The 15,907-nt window shown below is 45.3% G+C and overlaps 1 protein-coding gene across 9 annotated transcripts in view; it reads right to left on the bottom strand.

Moving 5' to 3' along the window:
* NFIX (nuclear factor I X) overlaps window positions 1-15,545 on the bottom strand; it is a 195,369-nt gene extending 179,824 nt beyond the window's left edge. For 7 of the 9 annotated variants that reach the window (XM_060268739.2, XM_088658558.1, XM_088658561.1 and 4 more), the window contains exon 1: window positions 15,329-15,545. In XM_060268739.2, coding sequence (XP_060124722.2) covers window positions 15,329-15,355 — 27 coding nt within the window. In that variant the 5' untranslated portion in view covers window positions 15,356-15,545. The remainder of the gene's footprint in view (window positions 1-15,328) is intronic. The other 2 variants (XM_088658556.1, XM_088658555.1) reach the window with 1 other exon arrangement.
* Between the last annotated feature and the right edge of the window lie 362 nt (window positions 15,546-15,907).

Genomic DNA, 15,907 nt, shown 5'->3' with positions numbered 1-15,907 from the left:
GGATAATCTTAGTGCCAGCAAAGCAAAGCTGGGTCTGTAGCCATCTGGCCAAAGATCCTATGTATGCTTCCAGGCCTGGTGCCACTGGACTAGGCGAAACTGGGGAATAAGCCATACTGCCCAACCAGCCCATTTTGGCTCTCTTCTCCCATTCAACGGCTCTTGGAAACATATTTGTACACAAATCCCCCCCCCCATACACATCCACACATCCACACATCCACACACAACACCACATCAGGATGATCACAGGAGTATGGCCATGGGAGCACAGCTCTATTTGGAATAGAGAGGTCAACAGGAATAATAGATGGAGAGAATGTAGAAAAGTGACCACTCGTCTCAAAGAGGACAGAATTTGGTGACTTTTTCTTCCTAGAGGGGGCAGAAGTCAGGATGAAAAACAAAGAGGTAGTTGGGTGGCACCAAACTGCCCTGTGCTCCTCGGATGAAGGGTGGTATATAAAGTAATGAAATAAATTAAAATTGTAAATATAGTATTGATTTAAAATCATTCATTTTAAGTCCTGGTGCCCAAGTTTGCTCTTTACCTCCTCCCTCCCCATACTCCCCCCCCCTTTGTGTTGTATGTTTTAGATCTCAAACATGAGGGCAGGTACTGCTTTTGTTTTTACAGTGGTACCTCTACTTACGAATGTTTCTACTTACGAACGGAGCTCCGTCCGCCATCTTGGATGCGGTTTAGATAGGATTTTTTTCTACTTACGAATTTTTAGATTGGCTTGCTTCTACTCACGAATTTTTTTCTCCCAATGCATTCCTATGGGATTCGACTTACAATTTTTTTCAACTTACAAATGTGCATTCGGAACGCATGAAATTCGTAAGTAGAGGTATAATAATAATAATAATAATGTATTATTTATACCCCGCCCATCTGGCTGGGTTTCCCTGTATTGCTCTATGAGACTTTTCATGTGAAGAACGGGATAAAATGGGTGGGTGATTCCTAACGCTTCCCCAATCATTGCTCTTCTGCTATAAGCTACAAGTGGAACTGCAATTCACTTTCCACACTATAGGTGGCAGTGTGCTTTTACTATGTTCTATCCACCCCATTAAGCGTGACATAGCAGCTGTGGGTGGGGCCATGAATGTGTGCTCATTACCCATTAAGTATAAGCATTGTTCCCCATTTATTTATTTTTTAAATCAAACGTACAGTAATTATCGCTAAAACACATTCCCTTAATTTTCCCGTCTAAAAGAGAGGTACAGTGCTGTAACACCATACTGCTATAGTGTTAATTTATTATGGTGCTATAACACTATACCGGTACTATAATAATTTTCTTAGCATTATGTTGTTACAGCACTATATCTCTCTTTCAGTAATATATATATAGAGAGAGAAAGAGTCAGGAAAGTGTTTTAGCAACAATTAAAATATCAATTTTAAAAAACAAATATGGCGCCCACCACAAATGCTATAATGAATGTGTGCTGAGCTGTGATACTGTAGGTTCACATTGTTGATATATCACTGCCCATGTTAAAACCCTGTCCTTCTCAAAAGATGGAAAAGTAGTACCAAATACAGCTATAGCTGTTGAAATTGTACCACTCCTCTGGGTTTTTTTTGGGGGGGGGAGGCAATGGAATCAGACTTTCTGAAGCCTAAGAAAAGGCGGGATAATTTTATTTATTTATTAAATTCATACAGTGGTGCCTTGCAAGATGAATTTAATTCGTTCTGTGAGTCAATTCGTTTTGCGAAAAATTCGTCTTGCGAATCCCATAGGAATGCATTGAATTTTTTTGGTTATTATTTTTTGCCCACAGGAACTCATTAATTGAATTTCAATGCATTCCTATGGGAAACCGTGATTCGCTAGACGAATTTTTCACAAAATGAATTCGTCTTGCGAGGCAACCTCCGATCGCGAAATCCATTCGTCTAGCGAAAAATTCGTCTAGCGGGGCATTCGTCTAGCGAGGTACCACTGTACACCGCTTTCACCACAAGATCTCGGGACAGCTCACAGAATAAAATGCAAGATAAAAACAAAAGTGAATAATTGAAACCAAAACGACGAAACAATAAGAACCACCACAAAAATATAGGATGACAAGGACTGAAGAACAGTGCTGTGTGGATGCCTGATAAAAACAAACAAGCAAGTGAATGAAGCAATTCCACACCAAGTACCTCGTATTAGGCACCCATAACTAATCCTTCTTTGCATTTGGTGGCTTTTGGATCTGAAGGCAGGAGGCTTCAATCCCAACCCAGGAGCTGAAGATTATGATACAGCAGCCTCCTCTGTCTAGTGTCCTCCCTCAGTCCCAGCCAGCATAGCCAGTGGTCAGGAATGATGGGAGTTGTAGTCCAAAACATTTGGAGGGCATCAGACTGGGGGCAGCAGTGAAACAGTTACCTGCTCTTCACAAACCCATTCAGCAGTGACAGAGAAACTGAATTGGGGATAGTGGCTCTCGATTCAAAAGCATGCTGCAACTTAAGTAGAGTTGAGTTTTGGGAATCTGGATTCAAAACCAACCGGTTAGATGGTCTTTGGCAGGGCCTTTTGTTTCAGCTTGACTTTCCAAGCTGTAAAATGGGAATAACCGTGGCCCACTTCATAGTGACGGATGCAATGCGGGAGCAATTTATTCCAGGCAGGGCCTTTGGAACGGGAGGGCTCTTATCCAGCAAATCTAGCTATCCCCTTTCCTTGCCCACCTAAATTAGAGAACAGAGGGCCATTCCCTCAAGCAAACCCATGTGTCACACTGTCTTAATTATCACACCCCCCCCCCCAGTCTTAGCTACTGCTGTAAATTAGTTCCACACAATGCTTCCCCTCCCACACAGATGCATGGCTTGTCCTTGCCTTGCCAGGGAAACACCACAGGAGTGGGTGAAAGTGGGCAGATAACATAAATTCCCTAAAAGCAACAGTGGATCCACTTTCTCTGAGTGGCCAAATCTACCAGCTCCAGACACGCTTAAGACATATATACATGGCTTAAGCACATGTACATGACTCTAGTCTCCCGCCAGAGTTTGGAGCAGATGCTCAAATCACTACAATGCCATTCCATGCTTCCCATTCATTTCTTTGGGGCTTGTTCAGAAGAGTTTCCGGCTGGACTGTACACCTTGTGAATACGTAGAATAAAGGTGGAACAGAAAGATGCCGTGGTCCAAAATGCCCCACTTGGTGCAATATAGTAGGATATTTCAATATGAAAAGCCAGAATATCACAGAAGTCAGGACTAGTGAGGGGGAAATGTTAACACAGACAGACATGAAATGCCACCCCGTCTCAGCTCTCTTTCAAAGTATCCTTCCCCTTTTACATCCAGCATCATTCTAGCACCCTTTGGCAAAATTGCCTCTATGCAAAAAATATTTTAAACTCCACTCTTCCATTAATATTTTATTCCTTAAGACATTCCTGTATATTAAGCTGTTGTTGTTAATTAAATTTCTAAATCACAAGGCGATTTACAATATAAAAACATGAAAATGCATAACATACTAACAGAGTAAAACAATACCCCCCCATCCAGATATTAAGCTTATATTTCAAACATAAAAATAACCCTCTCCTCTCCTTTCCTGGCAATGCTCCTGCTCTTTTAAGAAGGCTGAAATCCAACAGGTGAGGCTTTCCTCAGAAAGTCAGATAACGGGGGCTCCACCATGCACTGTACCTGTTGAATTTCTGCTCGCCAAGCAAGCCGTTCCAGGCATAGTTTTAATTATGATGATATGGCTTTTTTTAAAGAATGGGAGTCTGGAGGTGAAAAGGCATGTGGTTCTGTTTCATGAATGTATTAGACATATATAATATTTCACTATAATATTGCACACCTGTGCTTGTGACACGTCTGCAAAAAAAGAGAGACAATGGTTAACACTATTAAGAACTACTATTACAGAGATGATGCTTGGGACATAATTTAACGCATAGAATCCACTTTTTAAAAAATAATCTAAAATTGTCCCTTCCATTTAAGGGGCGGGTGTAAAAAAATGCTTCTGGTTGACAATGCCCACATCAGACCTAAAAAGTGCTTTATTTGATGTTACCCAAGGGCAGACACATACATGGTCTCTTGCTAGAAGGAAACTTCTAAGCCAGAAGGGATACTTGCTTGTTACTTTGTGCCGCGAAGTACATATGTCCTATACAACTGCACTTAACAAATTCATGATGTCGCAGGATGCCATTGGGGGCCTGATAATGGCTTGCTTTGTTTCGCCACGCGCTAAGTTGGACCTGAGCGCCCTGAAGAACCTGAGGCGCTTCAGTTCGTATGATACAAATGGTTTTGCTAAAACCGGACGATGCAACGATCGGCAGAAAATTATTCTCCCTTGCTAGAAGCAGCCTCCATTTGCTTCTTTTATTCTCAAATCCATTCTCTCCTGTTGGGGTTCATCTGCCACTCCCCTCCAAAGAGACAGGCAGGGCTACGGAGCCAGCTCAAGCTGCCATAGATAGACTTTGAGTAAAGTTGCTCTCATCTGTGCAGTAAATCAGCCTCACTGGGTGCAAATTCCAGTAGGTGCAGATTATAAATTTATAGCAATCCACTGCTTTACACTTTCAGAATTTATTTCATTTAGCGCACCATGCATATTTAAACACTTGTCAAGCAACAGTGTGGGGAGGGAGAGGGGCTAACAAGCCAGACAAAATTCCCCCTTCTCCAGGAGGAATGTTATTGGGCCAGAGTTCCCCCCCCAAAAAAGTGCTTTTTGCCCCCCCATCAATTATGAAGCAACGCTTGCTCTTCCCACCCCCATCAAACCTCCTCCCTCATTCATTTTCTCTTTTGGTATTCTCTCTGAAATTTCAGTCCTTTTCAATTATTTAACCGCCCTGGACTTGTTTCTTTTAAGGTTTAAAAAAACCCACACCCTCCACAGCTGTTTTTTATAAATACATATGTGAATAGATAGGTCTTTGACAGGAAGATGCCCTCTTTGCAGCAAAAGAGTTCTTAGATTTATTGGGGAAGAAGGTGAAAAACTTAAATGTGACCGAACGCCAGCGGGCCTCTGTGATTTTTGCAAAAAGGTCTTGTTCTGCCAGTGAGGCTGAACTGCACAGATCCTGCTCATCTGAGGAATAGTCATTTTCACCACTTTGTACGGCCTGCAGCCAGTAGAGAAGGAAATTCATGTCTGCAAAGCAAATGGATGCTAAAGTGCCCCTTTGAGAGCATTCTCATAGGCCAAGCAGGTCTGGGGAATATCCCTGTTTGAAGAGCCATTATCATATGGGGAAGGGCAACACCTCTGTGGGAGAACACGATATGCTTTTGAATATAGTAGGTTCCAACTCCAACTTCCCAATAGGTCTAGGGGGGGGGGGAAAACCCCATCTGAAATGCTAGCAGTCTGCAAGGAAAGTACTGAGCTAGATGGAGCAATGGTCTGACTCTGTACAAGGCAGCTTTCTGGGCTCCTTTCAGCAGCTTCCTAGAGTCATGAGAAATCCATCTGAACTTTTCCAAGAGCTGCTAACACATAAAAGGGGCATCACAGCACCTCTTCTTTATACAAATTACACGGAAAAGGGGGACGGGCAGTAGATTTTCCAGATGAATATGAGTCAAAGTAAGCAGGCTTTGGCTAAAGATGCCACCTTTCAGAAATCACGGGCATGGCTTTTCAAGCTGGTGGGTGCTGCTAAATTTAAAATTATAATTCTCCCTGTCCTCCAAAACAAGATTGTGGTTTTATTATGAATGCCATTTGGCTCCTTCACTGTCTTTCCCCATTATCTTTCTCCTGGCATTGCCTAACTCTCCCAGCAAAGATGCATGACTCTTTCTCTCTCTCTCTCTACACACACACACACACTTTTTAAGAATCCACTGCAACCACTGCAAGAGTCATAACCGCCATATTAATACCACAAAGGATTCTGTGGTTGGGGTGGAACAACCAAGCAGGCTCCCCTATTATCCCCAGGCCTCAGTTATCCAAAACACCTAGCGAGCTGAAATCAAATGGTAATCCAATACAAGCCGTTCCTCTGTTTACCCAAACTGCAGCGTTGTTGAATGAAATTATGCCCTACAGTTAATTCTGTGCCCCTAACTCACTGGCTGGGGGGATCGAAGAGGCAGCATTTCACTTTCTCAAAAGGTCCCTAACGAGGGGCAACAGTCAGAAGCATCTGAAGCAGTGATTAAGAATTTCCAAGCCCTTTCAGGGACCTGATTTATACCTTGTAGTGGCATTTAGACGCAGGCCCTAAAAGGGGCGGGCTGCTCGCCATCCCACTGATGACAAGGACCTTACTTACTTACTTACTTGGCATATGGAAAAGCAGTGCATAATGCATGAAGGCCGCAGACTTGAGGATGGCTGCCTCCTTCCCCAACGTACCGAGGAACATCATCACTTGGCAAACATCTGCACAATCTAGACGGAGGGATGGAAACAGACAAAACTCCCCCTCCATCTCCCACCACCACCTCGAGCCCCTGAAACCCAGAGGCAATTGAGAAAACGCCGTCTGCCTAGGGCAGGATATGACTGAACTCTGCATTTTATAAATCAAGTTTGGGAAAGGGAGGGAGAGAGCACGAGAGAAGTTTGAAAGAATAGCCGAGTAGAGGAGCACCTCTGCGCCCCACAGACAGTCACTGCGAGGCTAGGCAACGGTTAGCTAAACAAAATTAGGGGACGTGGATTTAATGAAGATTAGCAGGGGCTGGGATAAGCTGAGTGCTTCTTGCCATATTTGCTGTACGCTTGGGAACATGACCTCATTCTGGATAAATGAGTTATTTGGAGAATCAGAGCTCGAATAAACAAGTCTCCATGCATAGATTTTAGGCATATGGGCTGGCATTTTGTCTGCCAGATCCAACAGAAGTCTGTGGAAGCTGCCCCAAAAATCAGGATCCATACGTTGAAATGTGTGTGAAGCGCTGCATGTGCCAGGCCTTCAACCAGCCTTGGTTAAAAAAATAAAGAATAAAGGAAGGCAACATCCTCCATGTAAAGAGGAACATATATGCAAACAGGCACATATTCAAGGGGGAATATTGTTAAATGGAGTGGGATTTTTTTCGATTTATATAATCGTGTGTGATCCATAGGCTAGAAAGAACATACATGCAGTAGGTTTGTGTCTATGTGGAATGTAGATAACAATTTGCTTCATGAATGTTTGCTATCTACATGCAAGCACATACCTACCTACACATTAAAATGCATGTGTGTGGCGAGGGGAGTGTGGCGCTGTAGTAAGACAAAGGCAGGTATGCCAGCATATGTTTATATTTTATGGGCACATTATCAAGTGTATATGCATGCAGGTATATGTGCAATGTTTCTTGCTTATAGTTGCAGTCTACTCCAGAGTTGCCCTATTCAAAACAATGGGCCATTTCCAAATCTTGTGGGTGGTGGATTATGACGGTTCCTATTCAGATTATTCTAAATGGCAGGAACCCATGATAAATATACAGTGAGCATTGCACCAAACACAAACAAATGCATGCAAACGCCATTCTGCTGTGGTTGCAGCCACACAGTCAGCGAAAGCAAGCTCCTTGAAGTTCCCACATAGGCCTTTCTCCCACCTTCGGTACACGGTCAGGCTTGCACCATATACAAAGCTCATCTGCAAATATATATATACAGTACAGTATGTGCCATTATGTTATCAACTAATGGCCCAATTAAGCACGTTGTTCTTGCAATATCTTGCACATTGATTTATAGGCTCTTTCGGCATAAGCTATGCAATCAAATGCCGAGCGGCTCACCTTTCTTCCTGCAGCATTTAGAAACTGCATCCTAATACTGACAGCAACTTTCAAAAACAAAATCTCTGGAGCTTTCAAAAGCTAGTAGTAGAAGAGGGGAAAGAATCCATTCAGTAGAATTAGTCATCCTAAGTTTTTGGTATGCATTGTACACACCAAAAATAAAAAATAAATAAAATGCCAGAGCAAAAAAAAAAAAGACGACACAAAACAACCCATTTATTGAGCCTCCGTTCATCATTCACATGAAAAGAAAAGTTGTTTACAGTTTGCAATTAAGTTTCTATTGATAGTCCCAAACTGTGAAAGTTTATAAATATCTTAATGAATTGTTTGTAAACTCACCTGAATGCTCGTTTCAACACTGCATAAATGTTTATTTATAGCCTCACTAATTCCAGACTCCTTTATTGCCTGGTGCATTGTTCAGTTTTGCTTTGTGTTTGCCTATATCTTGATACTTTCCATTTTCCTCACCATAACTCACCATATATAATTCTCCATCCAGTCCTCACAGCCCACAACACAAACACATGAAATCTGTTATTGATATTTCACATTTTAATGGAAATATTCCAGCCACATTCCCACCCACCCCAGAAAAGAATCTATGGCCAAATTCCCTTTGAAAGGTGAAGGGACATGTAAAATTCAGCCGATAAATTTTTTCCTTAAAACTGAAAGAGCTGAATAGAAGAGAGTAGTCACATCTCCGAGGCTTTGTGAAACGTCTGGTCGATTTGATTAGGGTGCTCCAGCACGTCAAAGCTTTATAAAGCACTTTTGATCATTCAAACAGTTGCTTGCACATGTGGAGATTCTTCCTACGACGTTCACAGAAGAATGCAATGCAAAGCAAATAAAAGCACCCACAGAATCAGTCCTGAAGCTATAGTGGAAAAGCAACAAGCTATAGACGTCATGAGAACACATCCAAATTTGCTACAGGACTCGGGTGCGAGGCACTCCAAAACAGATAGAAAGAATAGTCTTCTGCACTGCCAGACAATCTTATATTTTTGTATTGCAAACAATCTATTGAAACAGAGCCAGGGGAAGTGATAGGCTGGACAGAATTAGCTCATTTGTTTTCATCATTCAAGTCCCCTCTTGGCAAACAATGTCATTTTCCAAAGATTTGTCTTTTAGTTTTAAGAAAGGCAGAAATGACAGAAAGAAAGAAAGAAAAAGAAAGAAAGAAAGAAAGAAAGAAAGAAAGAAAGAAATGCTAATACTTCATAGTATTCCAGTCAACTTTTAGTGTCCGAGTGTCAGGGACGGGGTAGTGAAACTCTAGCAAATACTGTCATTAACTGTCTGGTTTGCATCAGTTTTCTATGTACAGTAATTATATGTACGTTTAATTGCATATTTATACAGCCCTAATCTTTGGGAAATGTGCAGTCCTAAAGTCTACTCAGAAGTAACTCCCACCGAGTTCAACAAGACTTGCTCCCAACTGCAGATATAAGAATGCAGCCTAGACAAATAAAAGATCACCGTCAAAGAAAATAAGCTACTCACCCTAACTTTAAAAATCCACCAAATATAGGAATGTAATAGCGACTGACGTATACAGTTCGGCAGCTCTATTCCATATTTCAAACCAATTCCATAGAAGGGCCTCAATCATCTCTACAGCCAATTATTGCTCTGACTGTACACAACTGATATCACACATATCTTGTTCTTAATGTCTTGGTATCTGCACATAAACAACTGTTCTCATTAAGATATTGTCGTATGACTATATAATAAATATATTATAGTCCCAATTTCTTCAATATTTGCAATGCTGAGGCCTACATTTACCAATGAACTGCCAGCTTCTTAATGTAGTTTCTGAGCCATTCTAAATGTGAAGAACAGATAGATAGCTAGAAAGTGCTGCTAACATGTACATCTGAATGAGTTTCTACATTTACGCACAAAAGTGGAATATCGGCACCAGTCACACCCAAAGCGTGTGTTCCAAAACCCCTTGTAATTTTGCAGAGCATATTGGGGCATCTGTGCACACTCAGACAGATTCACACCTGCACTCTGGACAATGTTGCACGAGGTTACAGGCTGCATCTCTCAGATCGGCTCCTGCAACCATCTAGATTGGCAAAAATGTTTGAAGGCAGACAAGAAATGTTCTGTTGTGCTACACACACTCTGCCATTATGTTACTCACCATCTTTTATGCGTTAGGGTATTCCATGTTATATACTAATGCTCTATATGACCCTACCCCCCTAGAGGCTATCTGTTCTGTACTATTTAGAGGGTTACCTGTGCATAAAAGATACAGTGGCAACACAAGACCGCAATATAGATTATAACCATGATCCAAACCAACTCTGTAACTACTGCTGATTCATATTTTCAAAAAGAAGTCTGCCTGCTTCTTTTTATTTTAGACATGCACAAAAAAAAACACATATTGCCTGATATGGCCCTTTGTGAAAACCTGCCCAGTTATCCTGAATTGCAAATAATGTTAGGAAGTTATACAAAATTTGTAACCCTGACCCCTACACATACGCATCCTCCGCTGCATCACAGACACCCGTCAAATAAAATGGCATTCTACGTGCTGTGTGTCGATTCAATATTAGCAGCCTGATTTTACGTTGTGTGTGCTTTGAGCTCCCTGCAAAACTAAAGTCTCAGATAACAAACTTCTAGAAAGGAGAACAGATCTAACGTGGGAACCACAATGGAAGTGCAAAATAGTCCAACATTCCACCACATAATAAATGAAACACTTCTGTGGTGGTGGCCACTTCAGGAAAAATGTGACTGCGAGGGTACAACGATAATTTCAGGTCTGTGTACAATACCCCGGGAACTTGGGCAAACATCGGCTGCCGAAAACACAAACGCATGTCAAAAGCTGTGCAACCAAAACTCCAAGCTAACTGAATGGATCAAACCTGGTTATAGTACAAGAGGCAGCTGGGGTCAATCCAAGCTGGACAGGATTGGGCTCCCAAATAGCCTCTTTATGGTATGAGATGCATCAGTTGAGCGAATGGAATGTCACCTGGGGAAAAATGGGTGTGCTACAGGGTTCAGAATGGGATGGGTGATTTGGAGGGTAGTCACTAGCAGCATGAATATCCACAAGGGAAACAAAATACCAGGCCTACAAAATCGTAACAAAAGAAATCCAGTTCAAAGGGGTGGCGGGGGGGGGGGAGGGAGAAGCCTCTCTTATCTACTGAGGGCATTTACCATGGTTCAAGCCAAGTTTGTTTAATTCATCGGGCACAAATAAAGGGCAACTCTTTAAAGGAGCACAAGGTTTTCCTTCCCAGAGGCAGAAACGAAACTGGACTCTCTGCCTTGGCATTGAACCAGGGGCAAGAACAAAAAGCAAAGAACTGAACACAAGGATTCCTCTTTTCAAAACCGCCACCTTAAATTCGCTTTGCCCATAGGCCTTGCAAGTTAGATACTCATCTACACTAAAACAGATAGCAAACAAAATACTAACAAGGGGCCTTATATTGCATTACTATGAAGCACAGCTTGAGTGACGCATATGCTACAGAAATATGTGTACATCTCCTTATACTAACAATTAATGGACTTCTCTCTTTTGATTGATCTTCAGGTTCTCTCCCTTCCTCCCAGAGCTATTTTATAGGTTTGGGGCTGTTTTATAAGTTTCAATGTTTTGTGATCTGTCTTTATAATTAGATGGGCCAATGGGGAAAATTTACATTAAACTAACTGAACAAATAAATATGGCCCTGGGTTGTTTTAAACAAACTGAGATAAAAAGCAGGTAGTTGTTGAGGAACCAGCCTTAGGGTGTTTAGGGTTGTTCTCTTAGCTACCTCAAGAAATATTTATTTGTAGCCTCCAAAAGGCAGAGAAATAATTATATGCCAATAAAGGCATTTTAAATTTAATTATCTGCCAGTAGGATTTTTAGGTATCAACTTTGCTTTTGTGCATGTTTTACATGTGATTATTGCTTTGTTATATTGATATTTCTATTTGGATTTTTCATGCACTACTTTTGGAGGAGTTTGCAAGTGGGACCAGGCATGACACCCTTAGATGTACCACTGGAAGAATGTTTGGGTAAAGCAAAATAAAGGAGGAATTGTTTATAATATGGAATTTAGTGCAGGAAGTGTAAACATTTATAAAATGGTATATGCCTGAGTTGTTCTGCATTTCATACAACAACATATGCATGTGTGCACACATGCACTAAGCTATATTAAAAAAAGAGGTAATAATAAATATATTTAATTGTAAACATATTCTGTGCACAACGTTTTAGAGCCACCAATTCTGACAAGCATATAAGTGTAGGAACGTAGCTCAATCCCTCAAACTATATTCATCATCATAGATAATATATACCTATATATGCTACACATGGAAGAGGTCTTTTCAGAACAGTGAGCAACAACGCGCTGCTAAAATTGTAACTTGGTTGGGGTAAGAAAAAATGTATTTCAGAATTGATACTCTTCTTGCCACTTGTCTGTAAGAGTTAAAAAATAACACTTCTCCTCGCACGCGAATATAGCTTTTCTTTCCCTACGCTGCGCCCCAAATCCAACCCTGAAAACTATCTCCTAGTCACCAATATTTCTGAGAACAGTTCGTGTAGGAAGATGGGCTTTGCCGCGACAGCGTCTTCCCCCCATAGCTGCCAAGTTTTCCCTTTTCTCGTGAGGAAGCCTATTCAGCATAAGGGAAAATCCCTTTTAAAAAAGGATAACTTGGCAGCTATGCTTCCCCCTTTGACCCCCGAGAAGGCGGCAGAAAGTTTGCCACGGATCTCCGCGCGGGACGCGACCTCGGGAGGCCGGCCGAGCTGCTTCGGAGGCAACCGGTCAGGAACCTCTGGACGGGGCTTCCAAGTTTCACGCACCTCGGGTTGCCCAAGCCCAACGCGTGGAAGAGGCGCAGCTACTTCTACCCTTCCCCTAAATATGTGCATCTGTGCGTCTACCCGAGGCGACCTTTCAAATAAGTCTGTGGGATTTCCAAATATAATTTTGGGGGCCGCAAAAGTAAAGTGGTGGGGCTTTTTAAAAAAACAACTTTGGATTCCCGCGTTAATAGGGGCAGCGGAGGGAATTCGGGAGGGGGGTGTTTGTGTACCGGTAAGTGCGATGAGCTACAACAGAAACGCTTCTCTCAACTTTCGACTTCCCTCCGGCTCTGGAAGCGAAGTGAGACCGCGCTCGCTCCGGCTCGGATTGCCTTTTCCCGCTTCGCGCGGCGAGCCAGATTAATTGCGCGGAAAGAGACCCGGGACCCCTTGATCTCCACCCCAGAGCCTCTGCTCCCTCCCACCCACTCCGCCGCGCACAATGTTTTTGCCCTCGCCGGACCGCGAAAAGGAGCTTGGGCGGACGACGGGGAGAAGGAGATCCCCGTCGGCCTGGGAAGAAGCGAGCTGCTTCTTCTTCGCGAGCAGCCTGTGCAATCGGACCCGTCGCAACTCAGGCGGGCCAGTGATTGGAAGGGGGGGGCAGAGCGAGACTCAACAGGCTGGCACCCGGCTGCGGGTCTGGCAGGCGAGAGGCGGCGAGGTCCAGGCTGCTCCTTCAGCCCTTCGTAGTAATTCTTATTCTTATTATCATCGCTACTATTCTGCTGGACTATCCCCCTGCCCCTCACCCCACCCCTTTCTCTCCAGGCTGAGCTTTGCCCTCCCCGTCCACTTATCGCGCTTCTTGATGTCCACACACCACCACTTATCACGCGATGGCAAGAAACAAAACTCTCTCCCCCCTCCAGATGCCTAATTCGGCATAAGAGGGGTGGGGTTTGGGGGTTTGAGCGGGTCTCCGGCTCTTCTCGGCTCCTCATTACATATATTTCCAAAGTAATTTCTCCCTCTGCCGCCCCCCCCGCCCCTGCGCGCGCGCGCCAGTCTCCGCGCCGCGGCTACTCTCTGCGCGCCTCTCCTTCCCCTGGGACGCGCCGCGCCGAGGCGACTCTGCCAGGCACTTCGGCTTCGGGGAGAGAACTTGAGCGGGCAAGCCAAGCAAGGTCGGGTTGGGCGCTTTGCTTTGCGCTCCATTAAAAAAAAGTGGGTTTGGGACATTTCTCTTCCCTTCTCTCCTCCCCCCCCCCGGCAACTAAGACGGAGCAAAGCAGAAATATGCCAAGAGCGCTTCCTCGGATATGGAGGGGCGGGGGAGCGTGTTTGGCTGCTCCCGCTACGGAACCGCATTTCTCCCCAATGGCGCCAATTTTCTCGCTCGCAGAAAAATAACAGCGCCGCGCAAAAGTCCTCTTCTCTCTCCCCCACCCCGAGTGCGCCCGACCTGCATTCCTGGAAGGGCCGTTGGAGCGTTTGCTTATTTATTTAAGGAAACCGACGGAGGGGGCCCGAAATGGACGAGAGTTGTGGCAACAGTGTCATCTACCTGTGCCCGTTCAAGAAAGGAGGGGGAGAGAAGTGTAGCTTGTGAAATAAAATATAAAAGTACCCCCACCCCGCTATAAAGTAAGGAGTTTCTGATTTTCGCCTAAGCTCCTTTTCGCGAAGCGGCGGGAGAGAGGGAGGCCGGGGGGGGGGGGGGAGAGGAAGGAGAGACCCAAGTCAAGGTTGGTACTAAACGCAGCCGCCACCGAAATAATAAAGATTCTCTCCCCCACCCCCCGCCCGCGCGCCGCCTTTGCCTGGAATCCCCTCCCAGCGCCCCCCCTCTCCTCCTCCCTCTCCCCAGCAACTCCTCCGATGCCCACCCAGGGCAACCTTCGACGTGCGACGGCACTTCTCCGCGGGCGGAGAGCACAGGCATATCTCAAAATCGCTCAACTTTAGAAACTTCTCTTTCTCCTGCTTCTCCCCCCCGCCCGCCCGCCCAAGGCAGCCCCCTCTCCCGTTTCGAGCGGCAACCTCGCATTTCTCTCGCACATTCTTTTTTGACGCCCCCCACCCCTAATGCAACCAGGGTCTCAGCTCGCCACTTGGCCACCCAGCCCGCTTTCCCGTCTCCTCCTCCCCCCCCGCACCCCATGCTCCCCCCCTCTCTTTACATTTCTTGAAATAAATTTGGGAGAAGCGCCATTTTCTGAACTCCTAAACCCATGTGCAGCGAATATAACAAAGAGCTTGGAAAGATGCCATCTCTCCCCTCTCGGCTCTCTCCAACCCCCTTTCCCCCCTTCTCCTTTGCGAGGAGGACTTATAGAGGGAGGGAGGGGGAGAGGGAGGGGAGGGAAGGCGCGAGGGTCCCTTTCTTCCGCAGCGAAAGCGCGCAAAAGGAGGCAGAAATCAACCCTCGCACCGGCGGCGCCAGCGACAACAAACGCCGCGGCAGAGCGAGCGAGGCAGCCGGGAAGCCGAGGCAGCGCCGCGCTGCGAGGGGGGGGGGGAGGAAAGAGGGGAGGGGAGGAGGGCAGACAACAACAACAACATCAACAACAACAACACAACGCGCAAACCGCGGACAGAAGCGGCCCCCGGCTCCTCTGTCTCGCCTGTTCCAGCAAGGGAGCGAGAAAGAGGCGCACTCTTCCCCCCCACCCGCCACCCTCTCTTTCCCCCCTCCCTCCCTCCCTCCACCGCGAGCTGGGCTGGCTGGTTACCTGGGTCAGGCAGTATGGGGAGTACATGGTTACTTGGGGGGTTTGCTTTTGCGGGACTGGGTGTTCACAAGGCGAGCAGCGGCATAGCTCGGGCGGCGGCGCTGGGTGCTCTCGCGTCTCTCTCTCTCTCTCTGTAGCTGTGGCGGCGGCGGCGGCTCCTTCTCGCGCTGCCTCTCGCTCTACTCCATGCTGGTCTGTAACCCCGCCTCGGAGCTCTGAAAGTGAAAGTTTAGACAAAGTTTGGAACGGAGAACACTTTTGCCTTGGGAGAGAGAGAGCGAGAGAGAGCGAGGAGGGAGGAAAAAAAGAGTCCAGCCTTTGAGAGCTCCCTCCCTCCCACTCGCCGCCCCCCCACCCGCCCATACACAACACACACACCGCACACCGGAGGCGCGCGGAGAGGGGGGGAACCATAGCTGCCAAGTTATCCCTTTTTTCAGGGATTTTCCATTATGCTGAATAGGCTTCCTCGCGAGAAAAGGGAAAACTTGGCAGCTATGGGGGGAACCACACGCACACTTTGCACTCAGAAACACTCCCTGGCTCGTTAGGAAGTTTCGGATTCCTTTGAAGAGCAGA

This window comes from Zootoca vivipara, chromosome 15 (genome assembly GCF_965207765.1).
Source record: "Zootoca vivipara chromosome 15, rZooViv2.hap1.1, whole genome shotgun sequence".
NCBI lineage: Eukaryota > Metazoa > Chordata > Lepidosauria > Squamata > Lacertidae > Zootoca > Zootoca vivipara.
This window is presented reverse-complemented; position numbering and strand designations above follow the sequence as displayed.